The 23,350-nt window shown below is 40.0% G+C and overlaps 1 protein-coding gene across 5 annotated transcripts in view; it reads left to right on the top strand.

Moving 5' to 3' along the window:
* The window catches only part of Cno (canoe), a 59,531-nt gene extending 36,196 nt beyond the window's left edge, over positions 1-23,335 (top strand). For 4 of the 5 annotated variants that reach the window (XM_064034517.1, XM_064034519.1, XM_064034520.1 and 1 more), the window contains 27 exons: positions 14-181; positions 1,757-1,881; positions 2,200-2,640; positions 3,178-3,351; positions 4,136-4,244; positions 4,647-4,792; positions 5,218-5,431; positions 5,881-6,019; positions 6,564-6,820; positions 7,193-7,411; positions 7,857-7,997; positions 8,328-8,445; positions 11,684-11,843; positions 12,219-12,368; positions 13,141-13,243; positions 13,712-13,808; positions 15,952-16,063; positions 16,361-16,430; positions 16,507-16,594; positions 16,842-17,010; positions 17,336-17,456; positions 17,739-17,921; positions 18,470-18,678; positions 19,051-19,189; positions 19,512-19,621; positions 19,992-20,127; positions 20,952-23,335. In XM_064034517.1, coding sequence (XP_063890587.1) covers positions 14-181; positions 1,757-1,881; positions 2,200-2,640; positions 3,178-3,351; positions 4,136-4,244; positions 4,647-4,792; positions 5,218-5,431; positions 5,881-6,019; positions 6,564-6,820; positions 7,193-7,411; positions 7,857-7,997; positions 8,328-8,445; positions 11,684-11,843; positions 12,219-12,368; positions 13,141-13,243; positions 13,712-13,808; positions 15,952-16,063; positions 16,361-16,430; positions 16,507-16,594; positions 16,842-17,010; positions 17,336-17,456; positions 17,739-17,921; positions 18,470-18,678; positions 19,051-19,189; positions 19,512-19,621; positions 19,992-20,127; positions 20,952-20,996 — 4,143 coding nt within the window. In that variant the 3' untranslated portion in view covers positions 20,997-23,335. The remainder of the gene's footprint in view (positions 1-13; positions 182-1,756; positions 1,882-2,199; positions 2,641-3,177; positions 3,352-4,135; positions 4,245-4,646; positions 4,793-5,217; positions 5,432-5,880; positions 6,020-6,563; positions 6,821-7,192; positions 7,412-7,856; positions 7,998-8,327; positions 8,446-11,683; positions 11,844-12,218; positions 12,369-13,140; positions 13,244-13,711; positions 13,809-15,951; positions 16,064-16,360; positions 16,431-16,506; positions 16,595-16,841; positions 17,011-17,335; positions 17,457-17,738; positions 17,922-18,469; positions 18,679-19,050; positions 19,190-19,511; positions 19,622-19,991; positions 20,128-20,951) is intronic. The other variant, XM_064034518.1, reaches the window with a different exon arrangement.
* The last annotated feature ends 15 nt before the right edge of the window (positions 23,336-23,350 follow it).

The following is a 23,350-nucleotide window of genomic DNA, read 5'->3' as shown; positions in this document are numbered from 1 at the left end:
TGTTTGTTGGTAGGTGGGTTCTGGCAACGGTACGAGTCTCCAGCTATACGGGCCGTCCATACAGCCGCGGCACTGCGTGGTCGCGCCCGCGGAGGGCGGCGGTTACTCCGTCACGCCGTTGCACGCCGATGCTCATGTCTACGTCAACGGTCGCAGGATCATGCACTCGCAGCGGTTACAAGTAAGTTATTACTATCGGCTTCAATATTTTGGTAAAAAGACTTGTCATGATTAGACCCAGTCAAACGACTGCCTTCAATAAAAATATGCTCCGAAAAGACATATGAACATTTTAATATTTTCATGGAATTCCTTAAAATAGTTCAAGGCATGACATGCGTGCACTGAATAAGTAAGAGAAATGCTGAAAAACTTTTTAATAAATTATATTCCGTGCTTGGTTCTCGTTCATACTTTTGCACACATTGAAACATGCCGTCACAGTCACGGTATAATAGAAATACAAGTCGAATTACAATGTTAATATGATTGATGATGTCGTTTCTATTGTTGTTAAGTGTTAAACGCTTCAGTTCTATTAAACGATACCGTTAACAAAGACCAAAATACAAAGAAATTTTCACAATTGCATTTTCCTTCTAGACAATCCCCTTAAATTCCTATAGGGCCAATTAACTTTAATGAAATGTCAAAGCAAAGTATTCCTCCGAGCCAAGTTTCAGATACCGAAACATAAATCAATGGTCCCGATAAATCCTTATTTTCATTGGAAACAAAAGTATTGCCAATACATTCTTCTATTTCTCAGAAAAATACAGTAACATAAATCTTAAACTTTATTAGAAATTTAGCTTTTAAGACTGAAAGCTTTTCTATTTTCATTGGTCCGTTATAGAGTTTACTGTGCACTTAACATAAAGACGATCGTTTCCGACGTCTCGAATGTCGGTGTGTCTCGCCAAACGTTCCATGTATTACTGCCAACCCATTTAACTAGTCGTACTTCGAAAATATCGAACCGCAACGTAGCGCCTCATATACATCGACGAACACATTGTTTGCATTGCTTAATGAAGCCATCGCTTGTGTAAATGAACGCGCTTTCATTAAGTTTTTGGCTTTTATATTTAACTTCAACATGTTTAAATATACAAGTATTCTTAAAGGAGATCTCCGCACTTATAACATATTTAAAAATATTATTCTAATAAATATATCAAAAACACATGCAAATAAAATTCAAGAAAATACTGTTACGGAAAATTGGATACATTTGTTTATTATAAGATATTAAAATACCTGTTTGTTTATGGTAACCTGCAAATATACGACTCTGTTAATATATTCCAGGAACGCGTCGAACTTATAGATCAAGGTCGGATACTTGCTCCTAGGCTCTAAATATGTTCGGTCGAGTTTTATTTGCAATACATTCATCAAAACACCCACGCATTTAACAGATATCTACACTCGCGAACCAGTAAATGGGCATTCTTCTGCGATACAGTCTCGGTTAATAACGCTCCCAATATTTTATCTGCGGATTTCAGATGTACTTACCCATATTTTACCCCAAAGAGTCATCAAAATATTTGAGAAATCAATATCGTAATAAAAAGGCAACTTTCGAGCAACCGCAAAGTCGTTATACCGACGCTTAAATATTTTATTGAATTCCATGTGGTCAACGTTTTAAATGTATTGTTTTAATCCAAATAAGAGTTAATTGAATTTGTGAGTGATCGAGTGATTTCAGTATCGACTGGATTTAAATGAATGTACTGTTCTGTCGCAGCACGGTTGCCTACTTAAATTCGGGCGCGTTTCGACGTTCCGCTTCGTAGACCCGACACAGGAGAACCTCATTAACAGGAACCTAGCGCAATCACAGCACTTCGGCTCCGGCTCAATATACGACAGGTGAGATTATTGCACACAAAAGTTCGCTCGTTTCTCTATGTTGTGTATAGTTGGGCCCTATAGTTAAACTTAGACTGATCCGAACATTTATTTGGTCGATTAGCTGTCGAAAATCATCGCACAATTGCAACATTTTGTTATTATTTTTAATTTAAACTAATTCTACCAATGTAAGTAAACACAAATCAATCCCTTCGCTTTCTAATCACTATCAAAGCTGTGTATTTTATGTTTTTCATCTGTCATTGTTTGTTTTCTTTTGCATGTTTCTGTCACTGGCTCACGAATATCCGCTTGTGTACGTTACCCTTACGTTAGATCGCCCACTTCGCCCGGCGAGAATAGCGGTGCAATGTCGCCGACGTCGATGTCGTCGCACCAGCCCGACGCGCTCGACTCCAACGCCAACACTACCAACGACACAGAGTATCAGAGGACGATGAGTCCCGTGTCGCACGACACCTACTACCGGGACGCCAACGACACGATGCCGCCTTACAACAACAATAACAACTTGAAGCTCGACAACGAGTCGCTCATTATGTCGCAACACCTCAACGACACCAAAGACGACTACACGAAGGACGATCACTCGAGCTCGGTGTACAACGACCAAGATCAGAGCTCCAATGTGAACCGCACGTCCAACTCTGTGCAACAATACAAAGACAATTACGAAACTACGTTCGACTTAGACGGAAACGTTGAGACAAAGAGCATCTGCAGCGCGAAAAGCGGGGGCTCTGGACATGACAACAGGTATTTAGTTATAAATTGATTCAACCACCCTAACGGATTGCTGTGGAACTGACTTACCTTTTAACTTGATAATTAATGTACAAACTTGCCCGGGCACAGGTTTTGTTAATGAATTTACGTCTCTTTCATGTTGAATAATTATCGAACGAATTTACATCTTTTCAGAAATGTCCGTAAAGTTCAATTTTATGTTTAACGGAAAATAGTGTTCAGTAAAACTTTTTTATGCTTATTTATGTTTTATGTGAGGTTGTCGCTAATAACATATTAATAATTCTGCAGAAACATCTTGAATTTTGGCACAGTTTTACCACTTCCCTAGCAACAACACATCTTACAAACTTCTTTACAATTCAACAACAATTTATTGGTATGTTTAGAAACCCGTAGCCTTATACGGAACAAAAAGGGCCAGGTGTTACAAGTGGTAAAACAAGCTTGCACCATTCGAATTACATTAAAAAGCAATTAAATAAAAGAAGACACAATTTGTCGCCGCATTTTATTGATTCGCAGTAACGGTATGTGTTGATACAGGATGACGGCGGGTATGATAAGCGGTCGCGGGTGCCAGGAGGCGATCTTGCCCGCGGTGTTGGAGTTCCCCGAGGCAGGCCAGGCGCAGTTCCTAGCCGCCGTCATCACGCACCTCGATCCACACGCGCCCGCCTTCAAGCTCGCACCTGTCTACACCCTGTATCTATGCGCCAGGTGAAATACACGTTATGTTAATATGTACCCACTACTGATAATTGTCTGGCCTCTATACTAGTGCATCTATAATGTTTTATGCTGTTTAGAATTCAAATGTCACCCCCACCATAATAGAACTCCTAAACTTCTACTAATTTAAAATTAGAACTCCATTTTTTGTTTACTCTATCTTCTAAGTCAGGTGGTTCTCCTATTTGTTTTTCAACTAACCATCAGCGAGTTACTTTCTCAACTGTAAGTAAACAAAGCTGTGTACGAACTTGAACAAATAAACTTCATGGACAATGTTCTATTTAATAAATAATACAACCTTTACGAGCCACATAAATCGTGGCCCAACGACACGTACATAAAATGGTAGAACGACTCGAATTACGCATAAAAGAGAATCAATTCATTCTTCTGGAATAAATAGCTGTTCGGAAGGCGTTGGGTTAACTGGAGTAAAACATAAATACCCATTTTCATTCATTACCATTTCTCATACAAATCCTCTTGGTTTTGTAGCAAGATTAAGCCATTCACCTTAGCTCATGTAAACATAATAAACAAGAATGAAAATGTATACTCCCCCATTTATACCAATCCTACTTCATTATATTATGGATGTCTATGTTTGTTACTTTTTCACGCAAAAAGTATTGAATGGATTTTGATGAATCCTGGCAGTAATGTAGCTTATATATCAGAATAACATATAGGCTACATACGCCGCTAGAAGTTGGTAGCGTCATAAACCCAATTTATATAGCAGTAATAAACAATAATTCCTTGTGTTCAGGTATCGCGCGTCCACTCATTACCGGCCGGAGTTGACGCCGACGGAGCGCGCCCATAAACTGACGGCCTTCCTACACCACGTTGCTAAGCTCATACACGCTACTGTACAGGTAATTACTAACGCCGATTTCACCGATAACAAAAACGTCTGATTTTCTTATCCAATTAGTCTAGTTTTAATAAATCATAAGTTTTCATTTATTTATACAGATAAACTGTACATAACTTTAAAATGAACTAAAACTACATATGTATATGTACGTAAAAAAGAAAGTTTCAATAAATGATTTTGACTTTGACTTTTTGAAAATTAAACGTGCAACTTGATACTAAACATTGTTTTAAGAAAAGTGACGTTTATAATATTGTCGATGCACTTATCCCTACGTACTTTCATATCAGGATTTTGATAATGATATACATATAATTTAGGATATATTTGGGATTTTGATAATGATCATCTCTCTGAACTGACTTTCTTTGTTATTTAATATTCCGTTTCCAATATCCAGGAGCGTTGCAGCGATTCGGCGGCTCAAGCGTTTTGGATGACAAACGCGAGTGAGCTCCTACACTTCTTGAAATACGACCGGCACATATCGTCGTTCTCGACACAAGCGCAAGAAGTGCTCTCGCTGACTGTGCAGAATGCTTTTAGGTAGGGTTTATTTTGGTGTATATTATTGGTTTGTTAGCAATAGTATGAAATCGATTCTGATATCTACAATTGTCTTGGTACTTGAAAATACAAGGTTTGAAATCAGAGTAAATGGAACTTCATTCTGTTTTGTTTATATATAATTGTAGATCTTATAAACCATGCTGTATGAATCTTATTCAGTTCTATTAGAAACACTAATAAATTAACGCAACAAATAAATTAACACGCTTGTTTTATCCTCTAGATTATATACCTTTTAAAACACATTTTTTATTTAGCCTGTGCTGTCCCACTGCTGGGCAAAGGCCACCTCCGTAGCCTTTTCCACCTTTCTCTATCGGTCGCTATTAGTGGCCAGTCCTTGTGGAAGCTGTCTAAGTAAAATACTTATATGACCATTAAATGTTTATTTATTCTTCCAGTAACCTAGTAACGTGCTTCCAAGAGGAATTATCCCGCGGCCTCGCGACGCTCACAAGCGCGGCACCAGCTGACGCGAACGAGGCGACGGCGCCGGCGCTTCAAGCGTTAGCGGCCGCCATCGTGCTCTTGCGCCGGTGTCGCGTCAACGCGGCGCTAACTATACAGCTGTTCTCGCATCTCTTCCATTATATTAATGCTGTTTGTTTTAATAAGGTAATTTGAAATTCCAACTGTAAGGTGCTGTTTTACTGGTGACCGATAAAATGTCAGTTAGTTGTCTGATAGTCAATGCTTCATGCTAATTGCTAGATACATTATGCTTATTATTTCTGCTAGATATTACTATCGGAGACCTGGGACAACTAAAATTATAGTTTATCTGACAGATAGACTATCAGAAACTTTATCAACAACCGATGATACTGGCCATAAATCTTCTTGTAATGTTGTATTTGGCGATTTGTTTCCGAGTGCCTAATTTTTAGATATTACTTATCTTTGAGTGTTTTTGACGACTCCGAGCACAAGTTTAGTAGTTTTGGAACCTAACTAGCACTTCCTTCTATCTTTACCGTACATACAAACTTACAAATATAATAATTATTGTTAAAGTATGTCAAACTTACTGACTTGGAGTTAATTAACAAATATCCTCTTAACAGCTGGTAACAGAGCCGGGCATGGTGAGTGCTCGGTGGGGCGCGGCGCTGTCGGCGCGGCTGAAGGTGCTGGCCGCGTGGGCAGAGCGACAGGGGCTCGAGCTAGCTGCCGAGTGCCACTTCGCAAGGATGAATCAAGCTGGTATGTACACCCATAACCACTAATTGTTCATTTATTCGTCTGTTATCGTTACAGCCTTATTATCACCACTCTCACATGGAGAAGGATTGAGCGATGTGATTAACCATAATAACAAACTTAGAAAAGTTGCATTGATACTTGCCTGACCTGGAATCGAGGTTGAGATACTCTCATACTTGAGAAGTTGGCTCTTTACCCACTAGGCCACCACGACTTCCGTCACTTATATTTATTGTTTATCTGTCCTGCCTGTAAAGGCCCTAGTATAATCTAAGAAATTATTGATGTTACTAATGACCACTTCCTTTAAACAAGAAAGGATTCGTATTGCTTCGTCATCTTCCTGTCGTTATCCCAATTTTATGTGGTGTACCATAAAACTTACGGACGTTAAGTTTTTGATATAATCTTCATAGAATTAAATCAAATCCTACCATTCCTAAGTAAAACAAATTGTTTCTTATCTACATATATAACCTAAGAAAAAAATTATTGTCACTAAGTTCGTTATGTATTCATTTTAATATTCACCTGTTTATTACAGCACGCCTCATCCAAGGCGAATACCGAACGCCAGACGAGGCAGTAGGCGCATTAAAAGCCTGCTTTAAACTGAACTCAGTACAAACTCGCGCTTTACTGACTCCGCTCGCGCCGCCCGACGTCGTAGAAGCTGGAGTGGCGTATGTACGTGCGCATACGGACGAGTTGTACCGCGCAGATGGACGAGACATACGGCTCGAAGAGGCCGAGTGGCTTGGCGCTGGACTTCTGATACCTAGTGATGGGTTTAGTGCTGAGGTATGATTGGGCTTTTAATTATTGTGTTTTTGTAAGAAGCATACAAGAAGTCGCATATTTAAATAGAACAGATTTTGATGATGCTGAATATGTTACTTATCTTTGGATCGGCTTCTAGTTTTAACTAGATGCTGGATGGATGCAGCTAAAGTATCAGTGTTTTTCAATAAGCGGCTGCTTTTCTGACCCCCTCAATCCAACTATGTACCTGGGCAAGCCATTAAGATGGTGGTGGTGGTACAAAGAGGAACACGTTATTACAAAGTATAAGTAGGGCCGACTGCGCCCAACGTTGCTTTGCCCTGTGCATCTCTTGTTTAACTTCGAGTTTCTCCCATTATTTAGACTATAAAAAAATGTTCTATTATCAAGGTGGTGTGCGGCGTCCCTCCCGGTCTGGCGGAGTTCGTGGCACCACTCCAACGCGGGGGCCTCTGCAGATTGGCACACCAAGCGCAAGCCCTCGGCGTGTGGACGGTGTACTTGTGCGGACACGCGCCGCCGCAGGCACGCCGGCCCGACCCAAGGCTGCATATCATACAGCTGCATAAGAACTCTAATGGCATGGGACTCAGTATTGTTGCTGCTAAGGTGAGTAACCCCATTCTGTCGCGGTCAAATGTCTTAAGGTCGATGTCCTCTTACGTTCAGTTAAAAGTAAACCTTAGCTTGATCCCATAGATTTTTTTTTTGTGAAAAATGGTTAACTACTTTCTTGGCCAGGCGAACTCTATCGCCTCGTATGACCTCTTATAGTTTGAGCAAGACAATCCGTCATCAATCGCGTGACATACCATTTTTAACTCATTTATTTTCTTTTTAAATCTCTTCAATATTACTGGTAACTAAGCAACCACTTACAGACTTATTAGCCTCAGTAACGAGTTCGTTCACATAACTATGGCCCAACATCACCGACGTGAACATCCATACTGATCAGTTGTTTGAATAAAACTGTCGATGAACTTTGACTTGAGTGCACTATCGACTTTACTATGTCGGTGCACTTTGGCTTAAAATGTACTATGGTCGTTAGGGTGCGGGACAGACGAAACTGGGTATCTACATAAAGTCAGTGGTACCGGGTGGCGCGGCGGCGGCGGACGGACGGTTAGCGGCCGGTGATCAGCTGCTGTCGGTCGACGGACAGTCACTTGTCGGCATTACGCAGGAAAAGGTACGTTTAATAGGAATAAAGAAAATACTCATTTAATTTTATAATATATTTAATGTAATGAGATTAGTTCATGAAGTAGACAAGTACCAGTTACTTGCTAAGAAACAACGTCTGTGCCATTGCACAGGGGAGAGACGATACGAAAACTTAAGACTAGTTTGTATTGATAAATATCTTGGTATTTTCAACCTTTCATTTAACCTTTAATTTAGAGTATTTTGCTTGTGGTTACCATAGACTATTACTATATACCAAAAGGAACTATGTATTTTACTTACGGATGTATAGGAATTTCAAGCCAAAGTTTACAAAATTCGTATACACTCGTAGGCGGCCGAATACCTGGTGCGGACTGGGCCTACAGTGACGCTGGAAGTGGCGAAGCAAGGCGCCATGTTGCACGGCTTGGCGACGTTGCTACATCAGCCTGCGTATAACCAGCGACAAGGTATGTGCTTTAATATTTACTTAGTATTGTTCTGTGTTATATACGCAAAACATATGTAAAAAAACTTTATAATTATAAAGGTTTTTGAAGTACTTTTCAGCGTTAGTTTTACTAATCAGGAGATCACATACTCAACTTACAACAGACTCTTTGTTAGATTCTATTTCATGATCAATTTTGGTACATAATTTATTCAAATTGTCAAAAGATATAATTTACCTGTCGTGGCCGAACATCTATTGTCAGCCAATTTAACCACATTTTGCACCATGCTTCCTCAAGATGACATATTAAAGTAACAAATTATTAGGTCAAAGTGGTCATTAAGGTAAAAATCATCGCCACGCACAAGTTTCATTAATTTAGGCAATCCTAGCTAATAGCTAGGTTTATAATGAGGTGACGTTTATATATTATGTACCGTAACTGTAACGGGTGTTGGTTATGTCACGGGTGGCAGTGGAGGAGCTGCAGTGGGAGGACCGCGCGCGGCGCAACTCGGGCACGTTCACCAACCCCCACCCCGCGCTGCTGCGCCCCGCCTCGCCGCGCACCGAGCTCGCCACCGCAGGCAATGTGTTCCCTCCTCCCCCCCTGTCCTACCACGAGCTACTTGTCACACGCCACCGGTCGTAGACCTCTGCCTTTCCGTGCAGTGCAACCCACCTTACGCGACGCCTGTCACTTTTTATTTTGCAGTCTTCACATAATGACGCCGTACCGCTGATTATACTTTACGTTGCAGGCTTACTTGCGTTTTTTCTTTCGTTTCTTTTGGTTTTGGCTTCGTTAGAAGTATCTGTTCAAATGTCGAATTTAGGCTCATGTCAGTATCTATTGCAGGCTATGGTCGACGGCCGTGTCATAACCGGTGTCATTTCCTAAGAGATGAGTCTACGGAATCGAGTACGGACGAGAGCGAGGAGTGGCCTCAGCAGCCTCATTATCACGGTTCAATCCCTAGGTTGATAGTGACGCTAGACAGGGAAAATAACCAGTTGCAGGAAGATTTATCCCCGGACACGCCAGGCTGTCCCATCGAACTGAGGAGCGAAGCGCCGCCACCGCGACCCATCCCTGTGTTCACGTTCACGTGTGAAGATTTTGATGAACTGCAGCAAAATAACGAGACCACGACTCAACCTGAAGAATCTCCGCTCCCCTCAAGATGCGAAACCCCTCCAGAGGAACCACCACCTGTACCCGAACCCCCTGCGAATTACGATCAGTCTAGCGACAATGGAGATTCCATTTGTTTGCCGCCACAGATGGAGCCCATAGACACTAAGCTAACCTTAGACTTGTTCAATGCACGTAGCAGAGAAAACGAGTTTTATAGACAACGATGTACTGGCATTGATGAGTGTGTGAGTGCATGCGAGTGCTGTCGTACGCCTCAACCCGAGACCCAGCAGATACCTTACATCGATGAACCGAACTCGGAACCGTTGATATTTGAAAACGAGGGCCCTCCTGATAAGGTCGCTACACCCAAAATACGACGAATATTGCCTTCTTTGTCTCTTGATCAGTCCGACTCTGATCGAAAGCCTGAAACTGTGGACGCTGTTTGTCAGACGCCCTCTTCACCTATAGACTGTGAAGTTAAAAGTATAGCTTCCACTCCGAAAAGAAAACTAGACCTTAATCTTGATATTAAGAAAGACTATGACCAAATAGAGAACATTCAGTGCCGGCTAAAGAGAGCCTTATTTAGTATGTCGACATCTAATTCAGGTAAATCTGAAGATACCGAATTTCCGTCCACTTATTCAACGTCTGATTCTTTTGATGAGACGAGTAATTTAATGAAATGTGATATCGGCACTGTTAAGGCACAGGCTCCTGTAGAGCCCGGCGCTAAACAAATATTAGATAGCGTTGATCGAAAGTCTTGGAAATCTCCGGATGAATATAGGCCTTCATTCGGTAAAGTGAAAGAGTTGACAAAACATTTCAATGATATCAATCTGAAATATTGTGTTAAAACATACAAACGAAATTGTCAGTCAAGTCCAAACCTAAGCGTTCGTGATAAAACTACTAAAGTCATTGAAAACATCCCCACTAGCGCCAGCCTTGCCGATATACAATACGAGTGCAACAAAACTGATACAAGCGACACCAAGTGTGAAAAAATGTCTGACGACGAAGTGAAAAGTATTCTCATTCAATTAGAAGACTGGTCTAAGTACGGGTCGCGCGGCAGCGAGGACACGCTTGCGCATGGCAATGAATTCGAAATCCCTAACTTGCCTTCTGAGGAGCACACTGAGAATACATCAAACGGATATGTGTTTACCGAAATAATAGACAAAAAGCCTAGAAGGATTACTTTGGACAATATAAAATTGAAGTCTAATCAGTCTAGTATGAACTCTGATCAGACGAAACAGAGTAAGGAGTCGCTTGATGTGAGCGGGTGTTCGGGGAAGGGGTCTGAGGAGCGTTTGCCGCGGGTGGTGGCGGTCCTGCCGCTGTCGCAGGCGTCGCTGGCGGCGTCCTGCCCCGACATCAGCGCCGCACACACCACGTGTAAGGCTCCCACACACGCATGACGATAGGTGTGTTATAGCTGGACGCACAACATTCTTTTCGTTGTCCCACTAGACTATTTTATTTCGTTTACGCACACATTACGTTAAACAGATACTCTACTTCCTAAAAGGTCATCAATGCATATTTTTATTATGCTGATGAATCTGAAATAAATAATTGGAATGAGATTAGCTCCAGACCAAGTGCAAAATTTCATGGAAGTCTATTATTTGGTCAGAATGTAATTTGTGTCGAATGCATGGAAAACATTACGTTTATGATTTTTGGTATATGATTTGGTCATCGTTTATTTGTCGTTCTTTTTTGTCACGTGCACTCGTTATAATTTTCCTTTTTTTTTTCAGATATATTTTTGTTATTTATTTTATTATTGATGTAGTTTTATCATTTATATTTAGCAGTGCCGGATTAACGATACAATAACAGTAACAATTGCTTCCGGGCTCGCATGTTATGAGGTACCACACCTCTAAAGTCTCCATCATTCAAATTAAGTCTCTTACCCCACTCGGAATGATTACTTAAGTCACTTCCTGGTGACGGATAGTCAATTACTCACTTTATTGGAAAGTTTTCTTCCTTCTCTTAGCTTGAAAATTTTGCTATATTAATCCGGCACTATTTACTAGTAATGACGTCATAATGTCATAGATATTACAGTGAGTTTGTTGTATTGTAGCGGGCGGTGCTGGTCAGGGCGCGGGCGGCGCGGTGCGGCGCGCGTCGGAGCGCGACCTGCCGGCGCGGCTGGCGGCGGAGGCGGGCGTCAAGTCCAGCAAGAGCACGCCCGCGCTGCACCACGTGGCCAGCCCGCCGCCGCACCACCATCCGACTGTCAGGTAATAACTCCAAGCATAGTAGGAAAGAGATCTTAGTTTTTCTCGCCATTAAAAACCCATTAGTGCAATTTGATTCAAACTGGATGACTCCAGTGTAGTTTTGAAACGATTTAAGATTCTGGTACTCTTTGTATAAAAAAATATATTATTAAACGTAAAGTATATAAAAAAAACAAATACGGGCCACGATAATATCGCAATACGCTTGCAAATAACATCTTTATAAAAAATAAATTTTCATGGCGAGGTGTAAGAAACTTCAAATTTTTTCAAAGTCAAATTAGTCATTTAAATAATAAAAATAAGAAATAAGTTTGATCCCATTTTATTCACTCATAAAAACTATATAATACAACTATCTACCCACATCATCAGCGTGCCAGTAAGCTCGCCGGCAGCGAGTGGGTCTCCGAGCGCTTGGCCGAGCAAGTCGCGCAGCAGCCACAACCTGTCGGCGCCGCAGCACGACGCCTTCTACCAGAACCTGTCCACCGTGCAGTCGCAGCAGCATGCTCTGCAAGACAGGTATTATATTATTAGCTCTTTTTGTTCTATAAAATATGATGAATTTAAATGTATTTACAAATTACATCTACCATTTATTTTACCTAAGACTTTTAAGGTCATTCCCAATTTAAATAAAACTACTTTTACGGATTTTATCGCGGTTATATTATATTATTTAATCCCGACGTTTCGGATCCTTTACAGCATCCATGGTCACGGGCAGACTAAGGTGTTGGTCGTCTTGATATATTAGTTACAAACAGCTACCCTACATTTTGTTAATTATTATTGACAATCCGATTCACGCAAAACGAGCTCACTGTATCCTTAGGTCGAGCAGTTGTAGGCTTGGATTTTGATTTGACCCCGTGACCATGGATGCTGTAAAGGATCCGAAACGTCGGGAATAAATAATATAATATAACCGCGATAAAATCCGTAAAAGTAGTTTTATTTAAATGTCTAATATTCGCGTAAGTGTCAGAAATCAATATGTCATTCCCAATGTTTTATCTATCTGTTATTTTGCTTACTACGGATATAATTTTGACATCAGCCTCATACAAGTTATGTATGTCCATTATTGTCCATAGACGCATCCACGTATCCACCCGTGTCGGGTCGTAAAAACTCCTATCTCTCGTAAGCAAATCAAAAGATTGATAGAATATTGGGAGCGGCCGTTAATGGACAGCTTCCCTCATTTGTATACTACGCACCCTTTGTATGCTATTTCTTAGTTATACATATTAGTACATAATTTCAATAATATCCAAATGTAACATCATAGATGGTCATCGCTGCGCAGTTCGACGGGCAGCAATCGGCCGCAGTCAGCGCATTTCGCAGCGGGCGGACACGCTGAGGCGCCGGACTCACCGTTACATCACCAGGTACTGTACAAAAAATCCTACAATAAAAAGATAATTGAGATCAGCACAGATATAGCAGCAATGTTAAAATTTACCTCACATTGGTGATTTATAGTTCATTAATTTGCTTACACATGCAATGCAAGCCTCGAAAGTTTTACCTAAGCTTTTTTTTTTATTAGATACCCTAACAATTGTAGAACATCATTATTACCGCTCTCTCCAAACAACTTTGCCACTCTGAAGACACGGTGTCAGTGGGACAGTCAAAATGTGTCTTGTTATTTTTTTACAAATTGCCAACTTCAGACCTACAAAATTATTTGACGAGAGCTGTAAATATCGACATTACAAAAAGATACGACATGTTGAAGTGGCTCATTAGAATATTTTGGAATGAATTCTCAGTTGTATTCATTTAATCATAATTACATTTTAATTAAAAACTATTCTATTAAAAAACCTAAAACTAAATTGCTTGTTATGCAGCATGGCGCAGCGATGGCTCGCGCGGCGAAGCTGGCGGAGATGTCTGAGGAGGTGTCGCGACGACAAATGGCGTATCAGCAGCATCATCATCTCATGGGTAAGTACATCACTTATTTCTTTCAGTGTACCTCAATATACACTCTTTTGCAAAAAAAACGGGCACCTATGCGAAATCTTAGTTTTAAGGACTTTACGTGTATTTCAAAGGGTTTTAATGATTGTAGTATGTTTCTAGCATCAAAAGAGTTAGCCGAGCATGCGTGAGACTGTATTCTAAATTTGAATTTTGTACAATTGCTAAGAAATTGGTTGAACCTTGTTTTGTACTAATTGCTGGCAGAAAGTTCGTCGGTGTTTTGAAAAGTTTTTGAAGTGATTTTCAGGAAAATGATAATGCAGTTTTAATTAATGATTAATGTACTTTTTTGTTAGATCAAAACATTTTTGAAAAACTATGCGTATTTGATAAAATTTTCACCTGCTCTAAATGGGCTATACTGATGAATGATGGCAATGTTAAGAGTTTCGGTATTTTAGTGTAAAGCGTTCTATTGTTTAGATATTGTACCCACGTGTTTTAAAATATGGCTTTTTCATAAATAAACACTATTTAGAAGAGTATCAGTACCGTTGGCTGCGATAAAACCAATTTAAAGTAAGCAGTGCCCATCACAACTCGTCTCCTATAGGACTTTGACATTTTTAAAAGTCTTGAAATTCTTTAAAATACAGAAAATAGCGCATAGACTGTGAGCACGAGGTCTTAAGGTCTCGTAATTACTGATTTTTAAACAACCCCGTCTCTTGGGAAACTCCGTAGACCTCTGAAGATCTATGAGTCTGAGCGTTCAAATAGCGTGTTTTCATCCCACGGATATTTTATTAAATAAACTTGCCTACACCGAGATTTTCTGGCATCTGCAGCACTTTCCTGCTTAAATCATAACAATAATTGGCTAGCTGCTCATTTCTTAAGAAACATACGTTTGGCCAATAATTTTGAATTCTTGACTCCCTTTCAGCGAAATCGTTGTTAAGTAACCCGATACCTATGGAGTTATCGAGAGCTTCAACGAGGCAATAATTTGACTTTTTAGAGAGCTTTAACCCTCCTCATCATTTTTTATGTGGTTAATTTAAACATTTATCACAAAATTTGGTATTTTTTAAATGTCAAAGTCCGATAGGAGACGGGTTGTGATCGGCACTGCTTACTTTAATTTTGTTTTGTCGCAGCCAAAGGTACTGATACTCTTCTAAATAGTGTTTATTTATGAAAAAGCCATATTTTAAAACACGTGGGTACAATATCTAAACAATAGAACGCTTTACACTAAAATACCGAAACTCTTAACATTGCCATCATTCATCAGTATAGCCCATTTAGAGCAGGTGAAAATTTTATCAAATACGCATAGTTTTTCAAAAATGTTTTGATCTAACAAAAAAGTACATTAATCATTAATTAAAACTGCATTATCATTTTCCTGAAAATCAATTCAAAAACTTTTCAAAACACCGACGAACTTTCTGCCAGCAATTAGTCCAAAACAAGGTTTAACCAATTTCTTAGCAATTGTACAAAATTCAAATTTAGAATACACTCTCATACATGCTCGGCTAACTCTTTTGATGCTAGAAACATACAACAATCATTAAAACCCTTTGAAATACACGTAAAGTCCTTAAAACTAAGATTTCGCATAGGTGCCCGTTTTTTTTGCAAAAGAGTTTAGTTCATCTGATAAGATGGAAGCTGGAAGTTATGTTTAGCTTTGTATTCAAGGCGGAATCTGTCGATTTTGTAAAAGACTAGCCGTTTCCCGTGCTTTCACGTTAACCTCAATATAATTCACCTGACAAGATGGAAGCCGGAGGTCATCTATTTATTGCAGGAGAGATCTTTCCGTTTTATAAAAGACTAGCATTTCCCTGTGGGTTCGTCCGCGACCCAGGGGAACTTCCTTGTGTATCTATACAAAAAATAGCTTTTGGTTACTCGGGGATAGTCTAGGTTTCGAATAGTAAAACAATTTTCCAAATCGGTTCAGTAGGTTTTGTGTTAGTACCCTACTTTTGTTTATTAAAAACAAAGGAAATATTTCCTCTTTATATCTATTGTTATTTTTTATATGAATTTGTTTATAAGTATTGTAATGTAAATTATTTATGTATTGTATTTTACGGCCCTATTTGCCGGATGTAAAGGTACAAATAACATAGGTTCATTGTATCCTCAGGCCAGCCTCAGATGCAGCTGGCAAGTCCGTACGGCGGCCCCGCGCCGGGCGCGCCGCAGCACCCGCACAGCCCGCACCAGATCTACCACAACCAACATCATCCGCCGCAGAGGTATGTATAGACATTTACAATAACTTCATAAATGTGACTTATGTAAGGTCATAATGAGTTACTCCGTGTTACGGAAGGCGCGTTAAGTTTGAGTCTCGGCTGTCATTTGAACGTCTTTGGCCGACAACCCGCCTTACCTATTGCATCTTGTTGATAGGCAGTCGCATGAGCATCAATTTTTTGTTCCAATGTTTTTGTAAGTTACGTGGAAATAAGTTTTCACCTTTGGACATTACAAAAAATGATTGATTGGTACAATGTATAAACATCATAGTGCTATATGAGTATCGTTGGCAGGTACGAATGGATGCCACCAGGCCCACCTTCACCGCAGAGATCACAACCTCCCGTCGCTCCCAAGCCTCAGGTAAATAAACCATCTAACATTTACATGGTGAGGATGATTATTGAACGTTCACTAACGAAATATTGTTCATTGTCAGGGTACGAGACGAATGGAAATGGATATGGAAGAGCAACATTCACATCCGCAACCACAACAACCGCCTGCAACTGTACAGCCTGAAGACGGTATGGAATTCATATTAGTTTTCATTTTGAAACCTATAATTCTTCGTAACGCATGATTGAATTCTAACTCATGATTCGTTCGGTCTAACATATAACTACATTTGAAGCACTCTCACTTCCTAACTGGTATAAAAGTAGTATAGTATAACAGTTTTGCGGTTGTCACTACAAAGTTGTACGATATGCTTTTTGCATACGACATTCCACATTTGAATGATAAAAACTTTACATTTGTCATTGAACACAGAGCGGTACGTAGCAAGTGCGTTAGAGCCACCAGCAGTATCAGTGTACCCGGCGGGCGGGGCTGCCGGGGCGGGCGGCGCGGGGCGGGGAGCTCCGCCTCACAACCCGTGGCAGCGGGAGGAGCGAGAGCGACAGCACGAGGCTAGGAGGGCAGCTGCACGCGCTAGGAGGTAAGTCTACTGTCCATCTAATGACAATGAATATAACGAATATATATTTTTCCCATTTATGTAGTTTACAATATACAATTTTTAATTAAAATAATTTATTAAATAAACACAACGAATATTATTGTTAGTGCGATGAGCGGCAATGTCTATTCTATAAGTAGCTTAGCACCGCGACGGGTAAATGTGATGTAGTTTTTTGACGCTTCGAAACATAAAAATAGCCCCCATCGTGAAGGTCGAGGTCTGGCCATAACATTTTCTTACAGAACCTAACGATTCTTTATCATATAAATTACTTTTGTCACTAAAAAGTCTATTTTTTCAGGGACGCGACAATCGCCCAACTGTTATCGCTGGGCGCGGCGCGAACGCCCGTACAGAACCAACAGCTGCGTGCATTACAACTGGAGAGAGACTTCGAACTGAGAGCCACGCAGCATGATCAGGTGAGATATATTGTTTTTAAATCATACATTTTACGGACCAACTTTGTAAACAGTTGCATCTACCTTAGTAGGTACTGTGGCCATGCCCTCAACCTAGTTTACTTGTGACGTCACACTTGTCTTTTTTTTACGTATTCCCCCTGTGCACTGCCTTATCTACTCTCTTTGTACCCCCTCATGTACTCCCTAATGTACTACCTCATGTATAATTTAAAGCATGTGAATTTTCAACGATATCTGAGGAATGTGCTTCTCAAAATACCAATATTTTTGCTACTGCAGGAAGAAGGCGCGGCAGCCGAAGGTTCAGAGGACACAGAGGAACAACTTGACGAGACGCCGGCGTCCCCTCCTCCCGCGTCCCCCGCGCCGCCTCCTCACGCGCTGGCGCCGCCCCATCCGCCCAAGTCTATACTCAAGACTAATACCCGCACTGAGATTACTAATGGCTATGCTAGTGAACAGGTATGGTACTTAAATAAATACAGTTTTTTTTATTTAAGAAATTATTATGTAATTCTTTTCTATTGTGGTCATTATTTTCTCTCTGTTCTTTATGACAATTTTATTTCGTGTTTTCCCAGATGTATTTTTCTTCCTGCTTTTTGGTTATGGTTTTATTGGATAAAATCCACTCATGTTTTACTTCTGTAGAAATAATGATAAGTATTATAATATAAATAATGACAAGTACTGATTTACTAATATAATAAAAAGAGGAAACATGACGTTTGTTTGTAAAAGGCTCTGAAACTATTGAACCGATTTGAAAAATTCTCTTACTGTTGGAAGCTATACTCTTTGCGAGTAACATAGGCCACATTTATTCCGGTCAGGAAAACGCCTAGTAAGACTGGTAATACACGGACCACTTCAAGCTGTCGGCTGCACAGTGCACTACAGAGTTCTATGGATGCACATACACAAACTGCTCGAGCAGTTGCAAATGATTTGAGCTTGAAGCTAGCCTCTAACTGGTGTATTGGTGTCATGTTCATAAATGTGTTGTGCAGGTGACTTACGAGGAGAGCAGAGTGTCGGAGGTGAGCGCGGCAGTGAGCGCGCTGAGCGTGGGCAGTGCCGGACCCGGGGCTGGGGTCGGGGCTCCGGCGCCGCCGGCGCGCGGCTCGTCGTTCGCGGTGATGGCGGAGCGCGCGCGCACGCTGTCGCCGCCGCGCCACGACGCGCTGCAGCTCGCGCAACCCAAGCACGCGCAGCCGCAGTACGTATACTATACATACATTACATCATACAGCTTTATCGACCTTCTCTTAGGGTGTCTTTACACGGTGCATGTAGCTGGAACAAGTTAACATGCATAAGTAACGAGCATGTGGCTGAGTATTGTGCTTTGGTACATGCGCGAGTCGCCAGACCCGCACGTATTTAACCTGCTCATGTGCCTTAACATGTGCAAGCTACTTGCACCATGTACCCTTACACCATGAAGATAAAACCTACCTGCTGGTCGCTTACTACGGTCGCATTAAAAAGAAGAATTTAAAGTTATTTAAGACCATAGCTACATTTATCACATTATTAACATTTGTTAGCACACAACTCACATATAAACTAATCTGTTTGCCATTACCAGGTCCCCAGTAGGCAGCGGTCGCGACAAGCGCGTGTCGTTCCACGAGCGAGCCGCTCCCCCCGCGCCGCCCTCCACCTCCCCGCCGCCGCTGCACGAGCCGCCGCCACCGCCCGCGCAGGCACCCAGAGAGGACCCAGACGTATGTAGCACTTATTCTTGTCTGAGTAAAATATGTAGGTACTTAATTATCCTCTTGTATGTCGCTAATAATAGAAAATCCATTGTGTCTCGCATGGATCCGCGCACCAGTATACAAGGGTTATAAGATAACTTAATCAAACCTTTAGGTATTCCAAAACTCTGTTTCGCCACCACATTATTACAGTAACACCACACTATGGATTTGGACTGCTGCCGTCAACTCGGATAATAAAGTTGTTTTCAGTTGTTGGCCTATTTTTTTCTGCTTAATTTCTTCGCTATTCGTTAAACAGTAAAGTAATGAGTATTATGTCTTGCAGCGGTTCATCGAGGAAGCTGCAAGCATGTTGTCGGGCGGCGTGTCGCCGGCCGCGTCGGGCGCAGCACCCGCGCACACGCCCGGCGTCATCGGCGCGCAGGAGGTCTACAGGTACGCACTAACCCCGGGGGAACAATATCACTAGTGGAGTTGCCTTCACAATAAATCTCCTAAGTAGTTCCCCAAAGTGCGGGTGTTTGGGGGACAGGGAACTTCTTCAGACCCGCCATTTTTTTTAAATACCAAGAATCGTTGACAGATGTCTCAAAGAACCCGAACGCCTCGTCAGTTCTGTCCTATCTGATCGTCTTGGTCATTGTCACCACATATAGGTATTTGACGTAGAAGAAGGCGTCTAACCTACCTACATTATATTACCACCGCTCATCTTTCCTTACTACTGTCGACCTCAACATAGTTGGGATAAGGCTCGAAAGATGACATTATACTAGTGTAAATCAAACTATACGTCTGTATTCAGGGACCCTCGTGCCCGTCGCCTGGCGGAGCAGCAGGCGCGGGCGAGCGCGGCGCCGGTGCCGGAGCAGCTCTCCTTCAAGGAGAAGATGAAGATGTTCGCGCTCGAGTCCGGCGAGGCCTCCACGCCCAAGGACAAGGTAACGCACTGACCGCGACGACAAACCTCGCAGACTATTATTATACTATACTACACGACGGCCCAAGCTCATAGATAACCATTTTGAAAATTAAACGTTAAAATTCATAGTAAATAGTCAAGAAATTTACCATTATATTGTCGGTGAACTTGGGCTTAGATAGATTGGCAATTGGTGACTCGCACGAAACGAAGCCGTAAACTAACGTGAGCATGAGATGTTCTTTTGTAAGTAAATACTTTAGTCTTATGTTATGTGTAACTTCTAAAATTATTACTGTGATACTTCGTCGCACTTAATGTATGCATTTTGTTTGCAATTATAAAATTGCAAAAGTCCTAACAGTCTATCAATAACATTTTGACATTACATATTCTTTGTTCAGATTGATAAAAATACTTTCCTCAAAACCAAAATAAGGAACGCCCCTTAAACAAGGGCTCAAATCATATCAATTAGTTTCTTTGGACTTTACACAATATTAATTTTGTTTTGTTTTCATTTATGCTAGGACATTACAGATACGATAGCGTATTAGTGAATGGTTTTCTATACATCTCAGTCTATCATATGCATAACTCCATATATCTCTTTCGCATTGCCAATCTATGAAACGTATGTGAATGCTATGTGTATGACCTACTAACACTAGTATTATTTCAACTACATAGTGTACCTCATCCGTTCAGTCGTAGGCACTTTCAAATTAGCCGCTGTTTACAGCGACTATTTTGAAACAGCCTTTCTTTTAATTTGGAATGAATTATCTAGCTTTGCATGGGTAAAATAGACACCCTATATAAACGAGTCGACGTTATTTGCAGGTCAAAATATCACGCGCGCAACGAGACATCGATGCGGTACATTAAATCTATATGATTACTTTTAAATTATACTTATATTACATTATAAATATCTACATTTTGCGTGTACATAATGTTTATGTCTAGAGGAATATAATTACTCCTTAAAATGATTTTTATAGTACCTAATATAACAAAGTTGTGACGTTACGTTACAATTTTGTGTTACAGTATTAAAGTAACATATTTATTTTCTGATCTTATTACACAATTGTGTAAGCGAAAATTATGTAATCGTTATTCAAACCAATGTGTAGCTTTTCGGCAGCTTGTTTATACACGTGTTAAAACACATTACTAAGAAGAAAAACTATAAAAGTCAGCATTTTCGCTTTCACATCATGTATGAAATAAATATTGGGAAAATAATCCAAAAATGTATCTGTAAACGTGACGTGCGCGCGACGTACTACCATGCGACCAACAGTAGCACCAATTTTGTATGTCAATCATAGTATCTAAGAGAGTTTTCTTTCTCAAATAGGTATATTTTTATTGTTATAGAAATTTTGAATGATGTTTACAAGATATCGCTTTAGCAGCTAGTGCAATGATATTAAATATAAATATACATTACAATTTATCAGACCATATCTTATTATTATAGAGAATAGTTGGTTATGTATTCAAAATTTTTAATAGTATTCATATTTTGGGAATATGTAGTATATATTAACAGTGGGCACATTCTATGTATGAATTAGAGTCGGAACTATTGTGCCATTGTATTATTATGTAAAATTGGTTATTGCCGATGATGGTAAAAGTATTCATTCTCTGGGAGGACCAATATAATAAACGACATTGGAGGGTGCCTTTACGTGTACCTTAAAGTAAATTTACATATCAATAATATTTCACAACACGCCGTTATGTTTATATGCATTGCCATACATACTTTTGTAACTTCGTTACATTCCAAAGAACATTTGTTTCTTTTCTATTTTATATGTATGTTATAAAAGCATTCCTATGAAACATGAATGTATTATGTGTTTACCGCTATAGCGGTTGTTATCTTTTCAATATTTTTTCAAAGATTGACCTGTTATTACAATTCGAATTTTAACAAAAAGCAATAAGATATTGTGAAGACTTTGTTGTAAATACAATTTTAAAGTATATAGGCTAATTGCACGTGTTTGTGCCAAAAAATATGTTCCATATTGTGGCAAAACTCGCCTGAAGTGGCGGATTATTTTATTCTGAAGCAACCCGGTATTGGATGATTGGAAGTAACTTGATTACTTTTGAATTTGTAGTGTAGGCGGCCAGTAGTCCATAGCTGTTTCAAATCGCTGAACATCACAAAATAAATAGTGAATTTGCAATTACATAAAAAACCACGGAGCATCTTAACATCAGCTCAACTCGTTACAGACCACCCCACTGATATCAAGGCCAGCTAAAGCTTGACTCGTCACTGGTAAATCTCGCGTCCTACTTATTGAACAACAAAAATCTATAAAGAATAAATGATGGCCCGTGTAATAAATTGACCGACTATTTGCTTTGGAATGTTCAGAGAATGAAAAAATATTACTGCGCACCTTTGCTAGTATTTACTCGAGTTATATGTAGAGAGGTGAACGAATATTGAGCAACATGACGTGAAATATAAGCTTATCTGATAATCTTCAGACTTTCTTAATTTTATGGTCATTCTTATTTGCTTCCCCACAATTCATATATCATAGCTGTTTATCGTAGCTTTTCAAATATTGCCTAATCGCATCTGCGTGTATTCGAAAAAAAAGTGCAACCATATAAATATACTTCCATCTCTGCCTAGATTTTCTTCGGTCACAAAGTGATAGTCCACGTCTGTACTTCATTTTAAGTTCTGAAATAATCGATAGGTTTTCTCACACACCAGGTTGCTACTCGTTACATAATTCTGGTTAAAATTTTATAGCACCAATTTACTGTATATAATGTAGGTAGTGAAATCCTTGTGATTATATTAGGGTTTTTGTACACCTGTTTGTATTATGTAAATGTTTATTGGATGAGAGCGGCGGCAACAATCTGACGACAAGTCGAGACGACAGGCCTACGAGAGGGTAGAGGTAGATTAGTTCCTGGGGATTCAGTTCGCAATACCCAGTATTCACCCAACGATAGTCAATTAGAGAAAGATTGAGATTAATTTTAGAAAGGAGTTTTAATGATTTTAATAGCTATACTGTATATAATTACGCTTGAAAATGTCAACATAGATATCATTATGAATATTTAAGTAACATATTTCGAATAATTATTATTATGCAAACTAATAATTATATTTGTTATTAACGGTAGCTATTGTACTTCCTTTCTTTTGAAAATAAATAAAATAACATGGCCCCAATGTTTTATTT

The sequence above is a fragment of the Helicoverpa armigera genome, chromosome 4 (assembly GCF_030705265.1).
Source record: "Helicoverpa armigera isolate CAAS_96S chromosome 4, ASM3070526v1, whole genome shotgun sequence".
Taxonomy (NCBI): Eukaryota; Metazoa; Arthropoda; class Insecta; order Lepidoptera; family Noctuidae; genus Helicoverpa; species Helicoverpa armigera.
The sequence above is the reverse complement of the archived record's forward strand: the minus strand, read 5'-3'. Positions and strand labels throughout refer to the sequence as shown.